The 22,697-nt window shown below is 40.8% G+C and overlaps 1 protein-coding gene across 1 annotated transcript; it reads left to right on the top strand.

Moving 5' to 3' along the window:
• Positions 1-554: 554 nt before the first annotated feature.
• On the top strand, positions 555-22,313 carry LOC104938729 (homeobox protein Meis2). The gene is given in 16 exon segments (XM_027284190.1): positions 555-732; positions 735-789; positions 1,169-1,218; positions 1,221-1,314; positions 1,556-1,613; positions 1,783-1,832; positions 1,896-1,956; positions 1,958-2,021; positions 2,024-2,055; positions 5,174-5,288; positions 12,682-12,821; positions 15,209-15,285; positions 16,893-16,951; positions 17,083-17,172; positions 18,159-18,255; positions 21,191-22,313. Coding segments are annotated over 15 exon segments (1,146 nt in total). The 5' UTR covers positions 555-590; the 3' UTR covers positions 18,218-18,255; positions 21,191-22,313.
• The last annotated feature ends 384 nt before the right edge of the window (positions 22,314-22,697 follow it).

Genomic DNA, 22,697 nt, shown 5'->3' with positions numbered 1-22,697 from the left:
ACATGAGGACACCGTGAGAGAGAGATAAGCTGCGGATCAGTGTGCACTGTGAAAGGAACAATCGGAACTAACATCAAACACTCCCATCTGACACATGATCACTAATCCCTCGGCTGAAGAGCCACGAAAGCAGCGCGCGTTTGCAGAGCCGATTGGCCCTCGTGAGGACTGATGCTATTTTTGCTCCTTCTCTTTGTCAGTCATCATTGATTTGCTCCATGCCACAGAACAGGCCGGGATTATAATTCCTCTTGGATTTAAGTCACTGACTTTTAACTCATCGCACCAAACTCTCTTGCACATCTGGAAATTGCGCCCGGAGATGGCGCAAAGGGTGAGTCTGATTTGACAGATATCTTTGATTTTCATGATTGAAATGCTTTGGCACAAAATCTTCTCCATCGGTGGTTTTACATCCTTCAGACCGATTCAGTAAGTGAAGACATGCATGAATTATATGATACAAAAAACAGTCAATGATGTTTCAATGTTTCTTACTGGATGAAAACTTTTTTTTTCTCACATTTCATCTCTGATGCCATCTTCAACTTTCACCTCCAGTCGATGAACTGGCTCATTACGGCGGCGCGATGGACGGAGTCGGAGTTCCCACATCCAGTACGGAGACCCGCCGCCCCCGACCCCTGCCCCAGGTCCCACCACTGAACCACGGGCCGCCACCGCACCCGACGCAGCACTATGGAGCCCACGCGCCGCACAACATCATGCCCAGCCGATGGGCAGCGCCGTGAACGACGCGCTGAAGAGGGACAAGGACCAGATCTACGGGTGTGTTTAATTCACATGAGAATAACACGATTCGTGCTGTGAGCCCATATGAAACATCAAATGAAAAACTTTTGAAACATTTTTTTTATTTGACACACACCCGCAGCTGAATTAATTCGGCTGATTCACAAATCTATTTTTCTCCTTTAAACTAATCAGCTCATGAGGTGAAGTCATTCATTTTCGATGCCGTTAAAATTGTATTTATTTATAAGAAACACGCCACACGAGTGAGCAGCATCGAACCCTGTGCACAGGTCTGTGACAGGTTGTTTGCACTGGACGTATCTGAGCGGCTTTGGTGTGCTGTAGGCGATAGTTCATGTGCAGGCCCAAACAACGGCTGCAAAATCTAACAGGCCTGTTTCCGCTGTTGCAGACACCCTTTATTCCCGCTGCTGGCTCTGGTGTTCGAGAAGTGTGAGCTGGCGCATGCACGCCCAGAGAGCCCGGGGTTGCGGGAGGTGACGTCTGCTCCTCCGACTCGTTCAATGAAGACATAGCCGTGTTTGCAAAGCAGGTAGGGCACACACACACACACACACACACACACACACACACACACACACACACACACACACAGTTGAGGGACTCGTGAAAGGGCCGAGGAGACAAAAAACAGACAAAATGCACGAGCGAACTTCAGCACCTGATTTTGTCAATCAAATGATGGTATTAATTAATAAATAGAATGAGATGTTTAAATACTTATTTAATTGTACAATAAAGGAAATCAAACGCGCCTCTTTGTTGTGTCTTTCTTCAGATCCGCGAGAGAAGCCTTTATTTCCTCCAACCCAGAGCTGTAACTTGGTGAGCACACCGTCTCCTTCTCTCTGCTCGGAAAGTTTCTGTTTTATGATTAAAGAAATCATTTTGTGTCATGAAGGTAATTAACAGATAATCATACGTATAATCCCGTGCATGTCTTGTATAATTAAAAAGATTAAAATGTGTTTTTTCTTTTTTTCTTTTTTCTTTTTTTTTTTTAAGATGATTCAAGCGATTCAAGTTTTACGATTATATCCCTGGCAGTTGAGAAGGTAAATGATCGAAAATCACCGGTCTGTGTATTTCTGGGGGCCAAACACAGCTCTGAATTGAAGGTTTTCCCCCGCAGTTCATGAGCTCTGTGATAACTCTGTTCCCCGGTACATCAGCTGCCTCAAAAGGCAAAATGCCCATCGACCTGGTCATATGAGGGCGGGACGTCTGCAAGTCGGACTTCGACGACCTTCGGGATCCTCCACGAAACCTCGGGATCATGTGAGTGAAAACGCGTGAGTGATGAAGAGTCTGTTAAACAGCAACCCCCTGGATGTTTCTTTAACAGATCATTATAATTAACTAATATCCTATTATTGATACGTTAGCATACAGCTGTTGTTTACCCGCGCCTGAATGACAAAGCTGCTGACCGTGGTTACCAACTGGGGGTTGGGCCATCCAAAGGCCCACACAATAAATCTGAGAGGTGATTAAATAATAAAAAGATCAGAACTGTCTTTGATCAAATCTTTTCACCTACAATAACAAAAAAAAAAGTAGTTGGGATGAGACAGTCAGAGGTCTAATGACTGGAGATAATGAAGTAACCCTCATCAGACAGGACACAACAGGATGAGTCTGTTTTGTGCTGCTGTTTGATGGAGTGTCAGAGGCAGTTGTTGTTTAGACCAGATTCGGCTTTGTAACTGTATTTATCACATGATGATGATGTTCACATCACAGCACAAAGTGCAGCTGCAGTTGTGTTTGCTGTCGGGTTTCACCCCCCCCCCCCCCCCCCTGCTGTGGGCTTCACAAGCCTCTTCCGACTTTTGGCACCTGTGTTATTACAAAGAAGCAAATTCAGATGTTGAATGGATTCAGAGTCCAGTGTAGCAGCAGCATGTTTGTTAGACTGTGAGCGATAATCATTTTAATTTTGTGTCTCAGTCAAATGTAGCCTTTCTACATTTAGGAACTGACGCTTTCTACAGAGGAGGGACGATTTTAGTATATATGCAGGATGAAAATAAACCCTCCTTTCATTTTTCAAGGCTACAGAAATGGCCTAATCTAAATGCACATGGCTACTCGTGGAGCCATGAGAAATTTACCATCTAATAATGGGAGGATGTGTCATTTTTCAAAGAGCAAATTCCTAAATATTTCAATGGAAAAGTTTCAAATATGAATATTGGTACAAAATATAGTTCAGCTGCAGCTTCTCTTCTTAGTGCGCTTTCCTCTGCATCAAGCGGCAAAACACAATTTATGTGTGTGTGTATGTGTGTGAGGCCACCAGTTGATGTGACAAGACACTCTCCTGCTGTAATGCCTTCCTCCTAACTGCTGCTGCATAATAGATGTGCTGCTCTCCTCCGGGTACAAAGACATGCACACAGCTGTGTAATGTACATACGTGCAGGCTACTGAGTGTACTGTGATGTGTTTCTCATTTACAAGAGCTAAGCACAGTGTTTGTGAGTTTACAGGTGTGTGTGTGTGTGTGTGTGTGTGTGTGTGTGTGTGTGTGTAAAAGAGATGAAATAGAAATAGAGATTGTTAGATTGCTTGTGTGTTTGTGCAGTGACACTGACGCTGCTCATATTTTGGGTTTAGACTGAACAATAAAACCTTCTCTTCAAAAGAAACTCCAAATAGAGAACGAATAGATCGAGTTATGTCTACCGCATAATGTTTATAAAAAATAAGTCAGACCAAATATCATTTGTTTCTTGTTTTCTGACATTTGATCAATTCATTTCTGAATACTTCATCATATAAAAGAAAAAATGTTTTTTTATATTTTATATTTTTATTTAAAAAATTCATACTTGGTGCTTGTTTTATTGACACTTCTCTTACAGTAAAATCAGAGTTTGCTTAATGCTGATCATAAACTTTAGGAGAGTGTGAGAGAGAGATGATAAAAGCAGAATGTCACATAAATGTTTTTTTATATTTTATATTTTTATTTTAAAAATTCATACTTGGTGCTTGTTTTATTGACACTTCTCTTACAGTAAAATCAGAGTTTGCTTAATGCTGATCATAAACTTTAGGAGAGTGTGAGAGAGAGATGATAAAAGCAGAATGTCACATAGACAGATCTCTTTTCTCCTGGAAATGACAATAACAAGACAAAGACCCATTTGTTAGCTGTATAATCTTACGTGGCAGGACAGGATGACAACAGTTTAACATGAAAAATGATGTACATGAAAAAGTTATCTGACCACAGTCAGTTTTCCTAAATCATCCTTAACCTGCTGCTTTGTTCTCTCTGGACCAAACCTCTGGTTAAATGTTCCAAGTGTTCCAGTGTGTGCTTTTCCCAACCACACAGAAGCATTCCGTTGTTATTGGGTCCTTTCCTGGTCTGTATAGTAACTTGTCTAGTGTGTCCGTAGGAAACTGGTTTCTTTGTTACTGTAGCAGAATGGGCAGATGAATGATGGTGTAATCATACACAGTTTGACCTGACTATGCTGAACAAACATCCCTTCATTCACAATATTTACTATGTTTGAGAAAGTGTACATTCTGTAGCTGTCTTCACCTTGTGCTTGCTGTTGCTGGTCATTTATTGAAGCTTCTAGATAAGAGTGTGACATAAAAAGCTACTGTAAAAGGTAAACATTAGCATGAATATTTGGTGAAATAATCAGACTATGGTTCTCATACACAGAGGAAGATTCTACAGTGTCCTCCGTTACTGTTAATTGGGCTTTAACAGATGGGGTGTTAGAAAATAAGACCTTCATTAGCTTAATAAACATGGAAACACATGGCGCCTCTTTGAGTAGCTGTGCACACTCAGCAGTTGTAATTATTGTGTGGCCAGATAAGAAAAGAGGGGCCATCATTGAGAGGCCTCATTCACACTGCGCCATTGTCCTTGCGCTTCTTGTTGTCATCTGCCGAGCTCTTCATCTGATCGCCATCCGGCAAACAGCTGACGCGAAGAGGCTGAAGAGGGAGATCTGCTGTTTGGTTTGGGCTTATGGCTGTCTGAGTGGCCAAGCAGAGCAGCCCTATAAATACAGGGTTTGTCCCCAACACTGGTCTCAGAAACAGTCAGGACGTAGGAGAGCCACATGCTGCAGGGTTGCTAAACTGTCCTCTAAACTCTTTCCACCACTATATGTACACCTCCTCCCTCTCGGACAGAATGGTAACAATGTTCTTGTCTCACATTTTTTGACAACTTGGTTGCTGCCTTACTATGCTAATCATGCCACGCAGCAGTCTTTGTGTCTTTGGGAAACTGCATAATGGACCTCATACTGGATCTTCTGGACCTTCCTCATCTATTTTTTTCCCCTCTCCTCTCTTCTTTTCCTCTATTTCCTTATCTCCTGTCCCCTGTTGTGCGGACCTCTGCCTGACCTCTCAGAACCCAGCGTCCTGGAGAGACATGGATGACGCCCACTCCACACCCTCTGTGGGCACCCCGGGACCATCCAGCGGGGGACACGTCTCCCAGAGTGGAGACAACACCAGTGAACTCGGTAAGAGCGTCCGCAGGCCTCCTGTGTACTCTTTCATATCAAAGCTCTGACTTTCCTGTGACCTCTTTCTGAGGCATGGGCACTGCTGACTGGTGACTTGGGGGGATTCTTTGAAGAAAGTTCATGCACTTAGTTCATCTCATCGTTTTATCTTAATTGCAATGATGAAACAGATAATCTACATTTAGTAAGGACTGCTCCTGCAGGTATTTTTCCATAACCACTAACCCTAATGTGCCACTGGAAACACATTTTCTTGTTTGAGTAAAATTTCCTAAAAACTACCAGCAGCTTTAGTAAATTACTTCTTTTTTTTTTTTTTTACGATTTACATCTTTAGTATGAACAAAGGAAGTTTGGGCTACAGGCATAGAATGGAAGTCAGAAAATAGTGAAGGACAGACTGTAGCTACCACTGAGTTCTGTTGATTATATTTATTGTAAATCTGATATTTTACACCAACAAAATGAATAAATAGATAAAAGATTCACTGATTCCTCAGCAGGATTTAGTTCTGACACTGAATCAGCTTTTAGACAGTTGTGATAGTACATTGTATGTACAGAAGAGATCATTGGTCAGGACTTGATTTATAAATTGTAAAGATGGACTGTGTTGACAACATACTTTAAATGAATGCCTTCAAAAGATGAGAAAATACACTGACTATAAATGACACAGTGGAGATTTAATGCATCTAAACATAGACAGCAGTTAATGTTATCGTTAAAGTTTAACAGTCTCAGTTTTTATTCCTGATGAAAAGACCTTCTGCTGTTATTGTCTGCTGCTATCTCCCTCTGATGCCATCCAGCCCTGCTCCGTCTTGTGTCACCCTGGTGTTCCTGCACTTAATGTGATTTCTGATGTGCTAATTGGAGACTATAAGGGTTTTATGGCTTGTTTTTGTTTTTCTCCCCTTTGGGCGCAGTAAAAATAGAATGGACTTTAAAGCAACTTTCCACCCTCTGCCCATCAGGCATCAAGGAGTAGAGCATTGACAAGAACAATAGGAGGATGCTTTGCAAGACAAGACAAACTCAGAGGATTAGGAGACAATCAAAAACAGATCAAGCCTCTCCCTTTGATTTTACACTTCATCTTAGCCCTTCAACTTCAAAATGATGTACACTCCAAGACACACTGACATATTTGTTTTGGGAAATCTTAATTCACCCATTAACCCAACCCAAGTTGTATATTGAGGCGAGCTGAGAAAGGCCGCTGTGTGAATAGCTGCTTTCCTTTAGGCTTTTTTTAAACAACAGTCGGGGGAAAACCCACGGTCCATGCCCTTTTGACCTGGGAGAGAATGCATAGAGGATGGGGGTGTAGAATGCCCCCCGTAGGGATGTAAGGACAGAGCACTTTATGTATGAGGAACAAAGGAAAAGAAGAGGGCAGAATGATCAGAGCTGTGGTTGCTGCTGCAGGATCTTCTGCATGCTACCTGCTGCTTCTCCCCGGGCCTCTCTGCCTTGTTTCCAGTCTATTCTCATGCCAGGGAAGAGTCAAACACACAACCAGAAAGGACAGAAAGCACAGTTAGAGGCGTATCATGCTAATCTCATTAGGAGCAGGTAGATGGCCTTTATAAAGCTGTAATAATGTTGTCATACATATCAGTTCAGTACTGAAAAAAAAACATCAACATTTTATGAAGCACACTGAGGAATGCAGGGAAACTGATTTCATCTGAAAACCTCAAGTCTCCTGTCTCATGTCCATATGCAAATATTCTGCATTAGCGCTTATAGAAAAGTGAATGGATTGATGGACTGAGCCTGAGCTTTGTGCCCCTACTCATATCACTTTGCCCAATAACGTCTCCAAAAGAGGTTTCTCCCTCCACACAGTTGATATTTTGAACTTCAGTTTCAACTTAAGAAGCAAATTTGGGACTGAGCTGATACTTGGCTTTACAAGTCTGCCACAGCATATCATTATATCCTGCCAACTTTTTCTTGACAAAAGGTTTTGGACGAAATATAATTGCTCACTCACAGTGCTTTGTGTCTAATCCAGGAAATGTGATGTTCTAGAGGTAATGTGGCTATGGATGGTTTGGCATACAAAGCTCATGGACTTTGATTTTAGAGTTTACATTCCATGTCCCACATGTGGATAGGTAACTAAAACACTAATTTAAAGTTAGGGAAAGATGATGACTTAGGCCAGATATTTAAAAAAAAGTTATTGTGTTCCATCTCTGCTTCAACTCATGACATTTTCCCAGGAATCACATTTATTTCACACTAAGTTATAGAGCACAAATTTCTGTAAAATTCAATGCTAGTGTTGAAATGAGTGTTGGAAGTGGAAAGTGGAGGTGATGAATGGGTCCACCATTTTTGCGGATGGTGTAGAAATAAACCATTAAAGAAAACCTAAACCATTCTGGTATTGAATATAACACAGGGTTTGGCCACATCAGCGTTCTGTCTGGCAATAATATTTAACCAAGATGCCAAAATTCCATTTGAAATCTTGGAAGGAACTCGTAGGTTGGGCTACAGAAAGAACAGATTCAGAGTTATTTGAAGACAGTAACATTGTGATTCAAGAGAAATTTGTCTCGAACATAAAACTTAAAGATGCAAAGCAACTTATGAGGTTTTCAATATATTCTTTTGGCAGAATGATTAATAGAAATTTTAAAATTTAATGACAATCCAACAGAAGACAGTAAGTGATCGTGCTGTGGGATGTCATTAGTCACGTCTTCATGGTCTGATGAAACCTTTTAAAATCCACTGTCATTTGGTAACACTAAAGTAGTGGCAATGTGGCTTCCAGCCCTGGCTAACCACAGGTAGATGATCCATGCACTGTGTGGCTGGTGGTTTGGCTCATGGCTGCCTGCTCCTCTGTAAGCTCCCAGGTTTTGGTTGTTGCCTTGTAAGCTGTGTGATATGCAGAGAGGGCTGTCTTTGATAGCTCAACCCCTAGGGTGACTGCTGTTGACCACAGCTAAAGGGGCTGAGCTCTCCCAGGAATGTTAGGAAAGGGTCTGGGGGAGGACGAGGTGGAGGCTTGAAATGTCCATCACAAAGACAAGTAAAACAAAAGGCAGTGGGGGTGACTCAAAAAGATCCTGCACACTCGTGTTGAGAAATGGAATGTGAGGAACAGGATGTGTTGCATCTTTTTGTCACATCCAGAGCCTGGAGTCAGGAGAAAGAATGTGGCGAGGTGGAGGTGCTGACATGCCAATGACATCACAGCTTCACTCAGACTGCAGGCTAATGTTCCTTTAACATCTGTCATGCCGCAAATCTCAGAACTGTTTTAAAAAAGGAGGGAAAGGACAGTGACAGTGACAGAGGGGCAGAGAGAAAGAGAAGTGCACATTATTGCATCAGCCCTCACAGAAAATAAGTAATCATTTACGTTATATTTTCATTTGAACAAACTGACAAATTTAGTATTTGATGTACTAATAATTTGAAATAGTTTATTCCTAAAATCACATTTTGTCACTAATCTCTAGAGGCATCCTGCATTAAAAAAAATGACATTTAATCTTTTCATTGGATCTATGTTTGACCAAATAAACAGTCTTAGTGAACTTGTAGGGCCACTTCATAACTCCAGTCCATAACTGCACCATTGCAATGATGTAATTGCAGTTGGCCTGCTGACCCAGGGCATGCCTCTTTCACCTGGTTTGTGTGACCAATAGTTAATAATTGGCTGGTGGTCACACACAGCATGTGGAACATAATCTTGATATGATATGAAAATGTCAAACAAACGACTAAAATGTGTTCACCTCCTTATTTAAGAGAGAAATTATGACAGCAATCTTTCAGCTTTTAGCACAAAATGGAGTTGCATCAATATCATGTGCAGTATATATATATATGGCCCGGGTACAGGGCTCCTACAATGTAATAAATAATAATAATAAAATGCAAATGGGGACCTCCACTGGATTCAGAGAATGCTTTTCTAAAAATCTTCTTTCCACACACACTACTCCAAATTCCTGTTTTGATCAATACCTCACACTGCCATTTTGTGCTTCTAGGTTTGGTTTGGCTTTAAACGTAACCAGTTAGATCTCCCCATCAGCATCTTCCAATCGTCTCACTCAGCTTCTCACACAGAGGATTCCCCATGTCTTGGAAATCTTCCAGAATACTCCATTTAGAGCTGTGTATCATATCTAATAAGGGGAGGGGCAGCAAGGTGTCACTGATGATGGATCAGGGCCCTGCTGAGCTCATTAGACAGGCCACACTGGCTTTGCATCACTGATGCAGCTGGGAGTGCTGCAATCAGTTCTGCTAGCCACTCTGTACTTTGTCTTATGGACACATCGTCCACCGACTTCTTTGCCCGGAGGTGAGCGAGAAAATAAGACTAAATTAAAATAATACAAATTATACGATTAAAATAAAAATAAAATAAATAAAAAATATACAATTTCAAATGTCAAAAATAAGTGTTGACCTTTACACTAAAACAGCTAAATCATAACAAATACCTCAGACAAGGTAGAAGCTAAAACAACTGAAATATGTACAATATTGTACAGAATTATTTCTCTGTTATTCCTTATTTTTTTCAATGCACACCAACTTTTTCACAAATGTTGACTGCTGATATCTTAAATGAAAATATTTCAGTGAACAGGCAGAAGAAGGATGCATAATAATAATAATAATAATAATAATAAAATATATAAAATTTTCGTTATAATAATACTTTTTAAAATAATATAATAACATACAGATTTTTATCAGTTTTCTTGTAAGAACTTATTCACGGATTAATGCTCAACAGTAACATATATGCGTCATACTGCAATCATTTGTAATTACACCACCTCAAGTGAAGAGTGTGAAATTAGATAATATTGTATATAATTACAGCAATCCCCACATGTACATCCATACAATACATTAATTAGTTAAATTAATTAGAGAAATATAAAATAATACAGCAGCAATGGAGGAGACATAAACAGATCAGTATGATCAGCACATTTCATTTAATTTCATTTAATGTAACATTTAAGCCACAAAGAATTACATTTCATTTTCAGTGTTAGATGACTGCCTAATATAAAAACTGACAATCATTAACAAGCCTGATATTCTAATGTAAGATATACCTCAATGCTGCCAAATGTTTTGAATGCAGCATTGGGCACAATGATATATATATATATATATATATATATATATATATATAAATATATATATATATATAATATATATATATATATATAATATTATAAAAGAGCTATGAATGTGGAGCAACACAGGGTAAGCAGAGTGGAGTGTCTGAGAGCAGCAGAGGTGGAGGAGGAGAAAGGATACGAAGACTTTCTTTTCATATCTTAGGGTGCTGTTTTTTTTTTGTGTTTTTCTCCTTAGCCCTGGGGCAATATGCTAGCCATCCCTGCGGTAATGCCCACCCCTCCATCTATACTCCCCTCACCTACCCCCTCTGGGGTCACGCATGCAGACACTGGCAGGAGCAGGGAGGGAAGGGTGGGGGGGCATGGGAGACTTGTACGGGTGTACGACTTTGACACTGCACCGTCACACTGGTTAGATTGGCCGAGTTGCTGGGGAACAGTCAGAAGCGATTAGTGTAGCAGAGGATCTGCCCCGCGGCTTTCCCCTCTCTGGAAGAGAAGAAAGAAGGATGAGGAGAGGAGAGGAGGTGGACCAGGGTGGGGTTTCGACTGTGGGTGGAGGGGAGAACAGCGTGCTTTCCTTAGATATAATTAAGCTGAGCAAGTCCTCTTTCTTTCTTTCTTTCTTTCTTTCTTTCTTTCTTTCTTTCTTTCTTTCTTTCTTTCTTTCTTTCTACCGCATATCTTTATGATCTGAAGATATAAAATGTTACAGTACTACTCAAAAATAAAACTCAAGTCTCAAGTGTTTATTATAGAGGCCTGTCTTTGATGTATGTAATTATAGACTGACTAGATTTGTCCTTTGTCTTTAACAGACACTTGAGTGTAATCAGAAGTCTTGAAGAATAATCAGAAATCATCACTTTCTGTTGTTGGTGTTTGATTGAACTAATAATGAGTCGCATTTTGTTTCTCATTGTTGATTCAAGTCCACATTGTGTTAATCTCAGCGGATTTCTTGAGATTCCTGTCAGTTTTTTTCATTATGGTCAAACAAATATTTTTATTTGAAGAGTTGCCCCCCCTCTGTGCCACCTGAGGGCGCCTTTACCAAGAAGAAGTTACTTAACTGACGATGGAGGACAAAACAGATTTCAGAGTAGAGGGCAGAGGCAGTGTGAACTCTGTACCCTGTCCGTGACTCAGAGCTGGACACCATCCGTCAAAACTCCCACAACCCCCAGAGCCCTGGACCCTAGAACAGTTCCTTTTTAATGTCAAAATTCATTAGCTGAAATATTTATGCATGAATATGGCTCACATAGGCACGTTTGATTGATGCATCCCTAAAAACAAAAAGACATGCTAGGGCAAATCTTAAGAAAAGTAGGGTTCCTGTCCCGCCTCAGGGGAGGAGTCTCTCAGATGCATTATTCACATGCCCTCCAGGCAGGCTTTCAAGGCTTCTCTGCCCTGAGGGCAAGAAAAATAACCACCACTGTTAAAAGTAAATCATCTCGGCTGATGCACAATTAATGGCAGAGAGGGAGAGGGAGTGGAGTGCCCCTTGTGTTGCGAGATGGAGTGAGCTGGCAGGGGCGGAAATCTCAGCTTTAAGGAAGCCTCCTGCCTCGATCCACACCAGCTTCCCGCTGAAATCAAACAGGGATGCTGCTAATGGCAGGATCCAGAGCCTGGCATGATGTTGCACTGCAGACAATCCAACACAGACGTTGTCTTTGAGGGGGGGCAAGGGCAGACAGGTTGAGGGGGGGGGCACATGGGAACGTAAGGGTGATGGTTTCGCGCCGTACTGACCCACCCACCCACACCCACCTCATTCTGTCTCAGTACCCAAAATGAATCACTTCCGAGTTCAAACAGTATAGGGTTTGATGTTGTCGGCTTCATACTTCATTTACACACAAGACTTTTCTGTTTTTGTTTTTTCATCATTTTCTTCAGAAACAAATCATTAGTCGTATTTCAAACAGAGGTCACATATAAATAAGAGCACTGAGCCCGACTGCAGCTTGAACGTTCATTATTTCATGTCAGGCGCACAGCTCCTGCAGTCATTACTTCATGTCAAACGCGTGGCTCAGATTGAATTAATAGCTCTCGTTTTATTGAGCTCCCACACTACAAACTCCTCTTCGTTATCCAGTGGCCGGGGAGTCAAGCAGAGGTGAGAGGAAGAATCTCTCTTCCTCTGTCTGCCCTTTTGCGGATGAAGATGAAGACAACAGGGCCACATTAAAGCTTTTCCATAACGTGACTCCTCTTGTCTCTGATCACAGGAGACGGCCTCGACAACAGTCTAGCATCACCGGGCACGGGAGACGAGGATGATCAAGACAAAAAGAGGCAGAAGAAACGAGGCATCTTCCCCAAAGTGGCCACAAATATAATGAGAGCATGGCTCTTCCAGCACCTTACGGTAAGGGAATTTACCCTGGATCCTGATAAATCTCTTTTTCATACAAGCTTCATCCAGCTGTGGCTTTTTATAGATTTCAAACACAACACGCTTTCTTCTCTGTAATAGCAGCATTGATTTCACTTAATGCTAGAAATGAATGTTGTCTAACCCCAGCCTCTCCATCAGGCAACAGTTGTTTGAAATGATGCCTCTTCGCCCAGGAATGAGCCCAGGCTAGATATCCCAAAGGCATCTTGAAACTAAATTCATCTTTGTTCTATTGTAAGAGAACGGACCAAAGACGTACTCATGTCTAAAGGTCCTTTTTGAAATACCAAGCCATGGTTTGTACAGAAATCAACATCAGAAGCCTTCTGTTCAGAGTTCTGTAAGAGGGGTTGAGCAAGTCCCCATGAGGAGAGCCTGACCATTTATCCAGGGTCCAAAAGATACCACTGCTGCCGCCTCCTCAGTTTTTCTACTTCTCCCACTCTTAGATGTGTTATAACCCCTTGGTTGTTTAGTTTGTAAAAGGCCCATACAGGTCCTGTACTAGTAATCCCTTCCTTTCCAAAGCCCACCTTTAGATTTTCCAAATAAAAAAGGAGGATAATTGAATTATCCCCTCTCTGTTCCCCATCCCCTTTCAGGCCTAATTTGTTAAGCACAAGTGTTTGCCGTGGCAGGATGTGCCTATGAAAAGTGTGCAAGGGGACTTTGGCCTCTGAAAGGCCTATTGCAACACCCAAGCGATCAAGCATTCATCAGTCGTTGAGGGTGTGAAAGGAGCAGGATTATGTTTTGTCAGACGGTGCAGTGTGAGGCAGCGGTTGGAAAGCCGCTGGTGGTGGTTTGGGGGGTGTTTCTGTCCACCACTAGCCATAGCCTCCTGCTTTTGTCATCCATTCTGAAGACCCTTAAAAGATCCCCTTCTGAGGAAGCTATAGAGAAAGCAGCTGTGAAAGGTTTTGATTCATTATATTTATCATTATCGGCCCATTAGCCCGGCCGTAACTGTTGGTTTACACGCAACCCTGCAACCCTGAATTCAAAGACTGATGCTAAGGTTTGAGTTTGTGTAGCAATCCTGCATTCCACTGAAGGTCACATGGGTTGTGTCAGCTGACAGTTGATTGATTGTTGAGATAATATTTAATTAACATCTTATGCATCTTAATACTGATTTTATGATCTGGGAAACAAGGCTGACACAGACAGCTATTAGTTTTATCCAAATCATAATAATAAACATTTATGTAGCACATTTTTGGCAGTAGAAAGATTAAGAACGCCCTATCAGCAAGCTTGATACTATTTATATACTAAATACTAAATACTGAAAGACTATAGCATGCCTGGCTAAGACATGTAGCATAAATGTGGAGTTACGTTGGGGTGACTGAGAATCGTTGAATATAAATTAGAACTGCTATAAATTTTACATTGCACCTTTTTTAGTGTTTGTTTTTGGATTATTGATCTTTTAATTGGGAGATTTCTTATGGCATTCAATAAAAACAGATCAATAAATGGTTTGATTTGAGTTAACGGTTGCTGAATGAAAGCCAGACTCCCTCAGGTGTACATTATGTCACCGGCAGAGTGACAGACAAGACAGATTTTTTTTTTTTGTCTGTATTTTGGATCTTTGATTTCAGGGCGGAGCTTACAGTAATCTGTCACTCAGCTGTCAGCCACTGAGCTCCAAGGGATGCTCGTAGTCGCTGCAAAATACACCCTTTGTGTGTGTGTGTGTGTGTGTGTGTGCACTTAGCCTGAAAGGCAGTTTAAAAATGAAGTGCTTGGAAGCTCATCCGTCACTGATGACCACAGGAGGCGGCTGCAGAATGGGGACTGGCCCACAACCCTGCTCTCAGTACACGGGTCACCTCTGTCTACCATCTGCCGCCCTCCTACCACTGTCACACACACACACACACACACACACGTACACACACATACAGCCAGCAGTGAGACAAGGGCTGGGGGACAAGGGGTATGAAGCAAGGTGGGGAGGGGTTCGGGGTGACAGGGGTCCTAGCCTTATCGGGGCCCCGAACAAAAGCCACCATTGTGCCTGTTTATATCCCACCCGATCGTTTGTCAAGCAATGTCAAATACTGTCACACAATGGCACGCGCTTTTCGCCTGAAGTGTTCAGGGGGCCAAACTGTGGTCAGCCTCTATTTTTCCACTCACTTCTAGGAATGACTGCGCATGAGAGAGACTGCTGTAGAATAGGATTACACTTCCTGAGTGGAGTACGAGTCCTGAGTACGAGAGCCTGCACTTAAGGTTATATACACAGAGGCCCATAAATGAATGGAAGCTTTTTGGCTGAAGCCTTGACATTTTTTTTATTTATTTATTCAATTTTTTTTTTTTTCTGTTTTTGTCACTCACAGCACCCGTACCCCTCAGAGGAACAGAAAAAGCAGCTAGCACAAGATACAGGCCTCACCATCCTCCAAGTGAACAACTGGTGAGTCTCTCTAAAAGCAAACCTGTACATCTGCATTGTCACAGAACATCTGTCTTTGAAATGTGTTTTTATAAACAGACCTGACCTGACATTACAGTACATCTATTATCTTCATAATTTAAACCAGAACACACACACACATATTGTTGGATTTAGTGTGACCTGTTATTTCTGATGCCATCAGAACAGCTTGAAAATCAGAGGAAAGATGTCTTAATCTCACTTCATAATCATCAAATTTAGTCTTAGAAATACTGAAAAATACCCATATTGAATGGAACATTTACTATTTAACAGGACTGTAACTTCTAAATAATTTGCCAAAAAGACTTCTGGAAATAATTATGTATTTTTTATCCCAGTTCTTTTATTTAGAGTGTATTTGTTACATGTATTGCTGATATATAATATTTATGAAGTATTAAACCAAAGATAATATTCATTCATTCTTAAATGTTTTGACACTTGTCAGATGTTCGAGAACATTTGACATTTTAAATGATATTATTTAAAACATACCTGCTGTATTCTGAAAATAACAACATATAACAGTGTACGGCATGCATGGCTAAGACGTAGTGACTCTCGGCCTGTGAGTAAAAGGGAATAAAAAATAGATTTGGGGGTTAAGGGGGTTAAAGACAAGATATCCCACCTCTTCCTCACCGCCTCATTTTCCATGTATGACATGAAGGATTAAAGCCTGCTCGCCAAGCTGCCTTTGTAGACAGCTTAGCTAGAGACAGGTCCAATCAAACAATCACACATTCTGGATTTAGTTTATCGAGTTCTGCATGTTTCACCGGCAGCCTGCACAGGGTTCAGGTTTGGATTAATTGAGATGACATTGCTTCGTCACTCTAATCCTCCTCTAAAATCCACCAAAGAGTATCAGGTTTCCAACAGACCTAATTACACAGCCGCACACCTCTGATCCACGGGTAAAGACAACCACAGGCATTAGTCAAGACCCTATCCAATACAAATATCAAAGTCAAAGTCTGTCTGTTGGGATGTATCAATGGCAAATTATTGACAAAGCAGTTAGCCTCATCACAGCCTAAGGCTACAGGGCTAAACCCCAATCAATAGATAGTTTAAGATATATGACTTTCTCCTAATGCCCCAGATTATGTCAAAAGGAATTATCTAGATTATTCGTCAAATCCTTGGAGACACACAGCGGGGCTCCAGTTCAAATGAAATTGATATTTTTTTTGTAAATGCTCTATATTTCAGATGATGAATGAGGCCTCTTTCTTTTGAAAGAATTACAAGTAGACGAGTGAGGACAGGACAGAACAGAAACACAAATCTTAAAAGGAACTCTCAACAACACTCTTCAACATTTCAATTAGTATCTGTGTTCTTAATATTTTGACGATAATAATAATATTAGTCTAACACAACATTTATACTATTTTATACTCAAACTTCATTCATCAGTTTTTTTTTCAGGACAAACATAACATTTATGTTCCTCAAAGTCAAGAATGCGTTAAAATTGATTGATTTTAAAACATGCTTCTTTTTCATCAGCTCCACTCAACATTTACTGACTTTTTATGTCCATCAAGGGTTCACAAGACGTTGTTCTTTTTTTCCAGGTTCATCAATGCAAGGAGGCGAATAGTCCAGCCTATGATTGACCAGTCCAACAGAGCAGGTAATGCTGCACTTCATTCAGTGTTCTGTGGAATAAATAGCTCAATACATTGATCAAGTGCAACCAAATACAAACTGTGGTGTCTTAAAATAAGTGAGATGATCTGACAGTTGTTGTTTCTCCTCTCACAGTAAGTCAGGGTACAGCTTACAGTCCAGATGGCCAGCCAATGGGAGGCTTCGTTCTTGATGGGCAGCAGCACATGGGTCTCCGACCTGGAGGTGAGCATCTCCCCATCTGTTTTTCTGATAGCACCATGACCTCTGTAGAGCATTCCTAAACTGTCACCAGTTAGAGTGAGTTATCATTGGAAGTATTCCGTTGTTTTGAGAAGAATCTTCTAATAGCAACGTTCTTGAATAACGATAGCATTGGTTCTTGGTTCATTTGTGCAGGACATAAACAATTACATTTAAATAAGCATTAAATAAAGAGCACAATATTCAGATTTCTCTGGAGGCACAACAACCTCACTGACTTCATCCTCGGTGAACAAAAAGACAAATCCTGAGTAATATTAGCCTGAAGCAGAATACATACATATTATCTACATAACTAGTGCAGAGTGTTATCTATAAATAAGAGGTTATCCATGTAACCAGCCGGCCTAAATGACATTAAACTATGTTAAACTATTTATTCTGGCTGTCTGAGTGCTTGCAAACTGACATTAAAACTGTATTGTGTGTGCAGGGTAACAATCATTCCTCTGTTGTTCACTCTGAGGGAATGTTTAGCTTTAGCTAAAGTCATAAGGTTGATGAGTTTCAAAATTAACTGGACGTTCAAGAATCATTTTTGATCCCAGGATGGCGTTTAGTTCAGTTGGTAGAGCAGCCGCCCCATGTACGAAGGCTCAGTCCTTGCCGTGGCAGCCCAGGGTTTGAATCAGACCTGTGGCTCTTTCCCACATGTCATTCCCCATCTCTCTGTCCACACATTCCTGTCACTCTTCAGCTGTTTCTATCAGAAATAAAAAAAAAAACCTTAAAAAGGCCAAAAAAAAAAAGAATCATTTTTGAACTGACAGACCCACTATTATGTGTTTGTGTTATCTCATTTTCAATTCAATTTTCAATTTCAATTCAATTTTATTTATATAGTGCCAAATCCTACCAAAAGTGATCTAGACCGTTCTCTTCATAATATTATCTACAGAGAGCAACAATTCCAATGTTGTTTTTCCTGTGTTTACTCCTCACTTCAGGGCCGATGGGTGGCATGGGTATGAACATGGGAATGGACGGGCAGTGGCACTACATGTAAATCCACTCCACTGAGGCGAGCCTGAACAACAGGGTGAAGTAAGTAGTGCACTCTTTGTCTGTCTTCATTTATAACAAAGATCTAATTCCATCATTCCTCCGCTCACTTCTCTTCCACTACTGTCACTTCTCTCTGCTTTCTTCTTCACTCTTCCCCTCTTCTCCTCGCGTTATTCTTTGCTGCAGTGATTTTAACGTTAATGTAAGAAAGATATTCACAGTAGTCTTTTTTAAATATGTTGAGTGTTTCATTTTTATCTTTCTGGGTTGATTTCAAGGCAACATAGCCTGTGAGCACTGTGCTTGTTAGCATTTAAAACAGCAGGAAGACCTTTGTGATGTAACGTTTCAGTAACACATGGATCTGCTCAGTTTCCTGTTTTAGAGACTGTATGGGTGGACAACAACTAAAGAACTTGTAATAAACTAACTAACTGACTTTCCTCATGGGGACTTTGTCTGCTATAAAAAACCTTTTTTATAGCACCTTTTGAGGAAATGTGATGTTTTTAGCAGTTTGGAATAAAGGTGAGATGCTATATTCTCCCTAAAATGATTTCATAGTCAGCTGTCTGCAACTTTGACTGAAAACTAAATAGAAAAATAATAAATGATAAATAAAATGATAAATAAAAAATGTGTCTGGGGTTGGAGAGCTGAAATCTGTCTGTATGGGTGGGCATCCCTCTCTCTTGCTCTTCACACCACTTCCTCTTTTCGTCTCAATCATTCTATCCCTCTCTTCTGTCATTTTTCTTTCTCTCCATCTCTTTCCTCCCAGCAATCTGATTAAGAATCGAGGTAATACTCCCCCTCCTCCTCCTCCCCCTCCTCCAGCTTCTATCAGCTCCCACCACTGCTGACAGTTCTCAAATCAAGACATATCGCCTGCCGGAGGCACCCTAGCACAGAGAATTTTATTTAACACCCACTCTCCACTGCTCAATGAGCCACGCTGTAATGACACTTACCTTGATTAATAGAGCTCTTTATATGTAAATAGGAGCTACATTTGCTTCATTTTTTTTCACTGGGGCCAATTTTTGCCAACACAGCCCCCTCTTCCCTGTCTGATAATTCCCCCAGCTTTGCTAATGAAGTTCAAAGAGCAGATAGTGATGCTTCATCTAAAAAAAAAATCTAGACTGCATAGAGACATCCGCTCTCAACCTGAATAAATGCTGCCTATATATTTTTGGAGAGTATTTAATCTAATTATTTCTCATTGAATGATCATTGACTAGTTACAGTAATAGCTCAATTGAGCCGGGTGTTTTTGCTTCCCCTAATTTGATCTGTGGCGAGAACGTATGCTGACTATGGCAGTAAATCTCCCCAGGACTGCAGAAGGAATAGAGCCATGTTTGGAGTAATATGAGGGTTTTCCATGGACAATAAAGCCCGAGCCATAACATTTAACCATTATGGAATACTTGACTAAATATGCACTATTTTACTCTCCTCTCTGCTGCACAATACATCTGGCTCCATCACATGCTTCACTGCACAAGTTTACATGTTCGTGAGAGAATATCTGGAAGTGCATTGTGATGGAAGACCAAAGTAATGTTTTTGTTATGATGTTAATCATAAAGGAAAATAATTCTGAGATAAAGTAATGATTCAAATATTTAGACTCAAGTGTTTTTCCATCCACCAAAGAAGACCTGTGCAAACTGTGGTTGAAAAGTCTTTTTTGTTATTTACATTTAACCTCATAAAGGACAAACATTTGAACAGCCGGATTAATCATTCCATAAAGATCAGGAAATAAATGACAGAAAGAAAACTAAATTCTATATTTTACAAAAAGCTTCACATGTTGTCAGGTAGCACAGAATTTCATAATGACCTGTAATCTGATAGATGATCAAATCAAATCAAATCAAATCAATTTTTATTTGTATAGCCCAAAGTCACAAAGTACATTTGCCTCAGAGGGCTTTACAATCTGTACAGGGAGTGACACCCTCTGTCCTTAGACCCTCGGTTCGAGTGAGGAAAAACTTGCCCACAAAAACCTTTAACAGGGAAAAAAGGTGGAAGAAACCTCAGGAAGAGCCACAGAGGAGGGATCCCTCTCCCAGGACGGACAGACGTGCAATGGATGTCACGTGTACAGAACAAATCAACACAAACATATTGTACAATTACAATAACTGACAAAATGACAATGAATTACAATGACTGATAAAATGACAATGAATCACAATGACTGACAAAATGACAATGAATTACAATGAATGATAAAATGACAATGAATTACAATGAATGATAAAATGACAATGAATTACAATGAATGATAAAATGATTACAGTAGCAGTGGAACCAGTGATAGAGATAGAGACACAGATGCACAGCAGCAGCAAATCATCAACTAACTATAAACTGTAATGGAGATATGGTAACAATAATGACAGTAATAATATGTGTAGTGGACTAACAATAAACTGATACATAATAATATTATTATATGCTGGAGGAAATGTTTCATTCCATTCAAACTAAAAAATACAGAATGAAGTGAGAATTAATTTGCGTCATCCTGCAGCATGGTTTATATTAATGACATGAAGAGTGATAATACTGTAGATGATGTGCGTTTAGTGCAAATGACTCAGACAATGAAATATCCTGCATACTGTACAGAAATGTTTCATTTGATTTCATATTTTTATGTATCAAAAAATGCCGAAAAAATGAAATATGGACTTGGTGGTTCTCGGTGTAGAGGTTTGGTAGAGATACATTGTGCTTCATGTTCATTTCAGACGTCTCTTTCATTTGTTTCCAGGTAAATGTTTTGATCACTTTCCATTGGAATGATCCAATAAAAGACGGAAAAATAAAAAGTTCATTTCTATTTTAAAGAAGCATGAAGGTGTGCACAGTGGGCTAAATTCCCGTGCTTGAATAACTGTACTGGTGCAGGCTGTGTGGACTCACTCAAACCTCTGTCCCCGTGTGTGTTCAGGCCTCCATGGTTGGCTCAGGGATCTTCTTACATCTGGCTGTGGAGCTTAGTACGGGACCGACACGTCAAACCCACCTGACCCGTACAGCCATCCTTGACCACTCCAACATCACCATGCCCGAATCCGCACGGACCGCGCGCGTAGAGGATCACCATGGAAACGCCTCACCTCTGCAGGAGGCCGCCGACAAACTTTAACGGAACGGGACACAGAGTGGCTGTGAGCTGAGGAGCTGCGCGGGGAATGAGAAGACTGAGGACCCGAGAGTGAAGAGAAGCAGTTTGACACACCTCCTCCACCTCCTCCACCACCTTTAAATTATTTATTTATTTTTCTACAGCGGGTGGAGAGGAGCACGCGGGGACAACGACTCTTTACTCTTGAATTGTTTTTTAAAGTAACGCTACACCTCTAAATGTACTCCCCCTCCACGGAAACTGTACGAAGGACACACACACACACACACACACACACACACTCACACACTTTATAGGACGAAACAAAAACACTGTGGAAAACATGAGACTCTGTGAGTTGTACGTGTCGTGCTGTATAGACCTGTGCTCTTGATTTGCTTGTTTCTCTCCATGTTTGTGACCACTAGAAGTTAGACTGAGCTTGGACCACTAATGTGTTTTTTTAAAGTTCTCTGAACGTTTCTTTCTGCTGTCTGAGGAACAGTAACGCGACCTGATGGAGGAATGAGTTCCGTTTTTATTTCTATGTTTTTTGACAATGTTTGAAATCATTTTATAGCACCAAAACACAGAGAAGTCTGCACTCCAACCAAAATAAAAACTTGATTCATAAAGACTGAAGCTGGCTGCAGCAGAGTGTTCCGTTCTGTTCTGGAATCATTTTAAACCGGAGAGAGAAAGGTCGGTGAAGGCGCTGGAGAAAATGCTTTAAGCGACAGCATTAGTTGGTAGAGCAGGTCACGTAGCCGTGCTCCGGTTCGATATGAGACGGGATTGCAGTTGTCTCGCGTTATTCGATTGATGGTGACACGGATGATGGATGACCGGCTGCGAAACTCAAGAAAAGAAAAGCCGAGTGAAGTCTGCGAGGCTGCGGCGGCTTTTACTAAATGTTGTTGTTTCTGTGTGTGTGTGTGTGTGTGTGTGTGTGTGTGTGTGTGTGTGTGTGTGTGTGTGTGTGTGTGTGCGTGTGTGTGTAACAGAGATAAAAAAAAATGTAGTGATTAAAAAAAATGGTTGAGTCACATTTTTCCCCTAAAAGTGGAATAAACTTCTGTTTTCAAAGATTCTGATGTCTTTCATTTTTACTTTGGCCTCCAAATATTTTTCAGGGGATTTCTGCACGTGCGTCACATGAGTAAATAAATAAATACAGAAAGTGCACATAATAAATAAATAAATAAATGGAGGGACTGTGGCGCTCATTTATCACTGTCAGCCTCTAACGATTCTCTGTTTCGTATTGACGAGGGACGCAGTCTGCTGCAGAGCTGCACGAGGCCTCAACGAGCCACTTTTCATAAATATT

This window comes from Larimichthys crocea, chromosome XI (genome assembly GCF_000972845.2).
Source record: "Larimichthys crocea isolate SSNF chromosome XI, L_crocea_2.0, whole genome shotgun sequence".
NCBI lineage: Eukaryota > Metazoa > Chordata > Actinopteri > Sciaenidae > Larimichthys > Larimichthys crocea.
The sequence above is the reverse complement of the archived record's forward strand: the minus strand, read 5'-3'. Positions and strand labels throughout refer to the sequence as shown.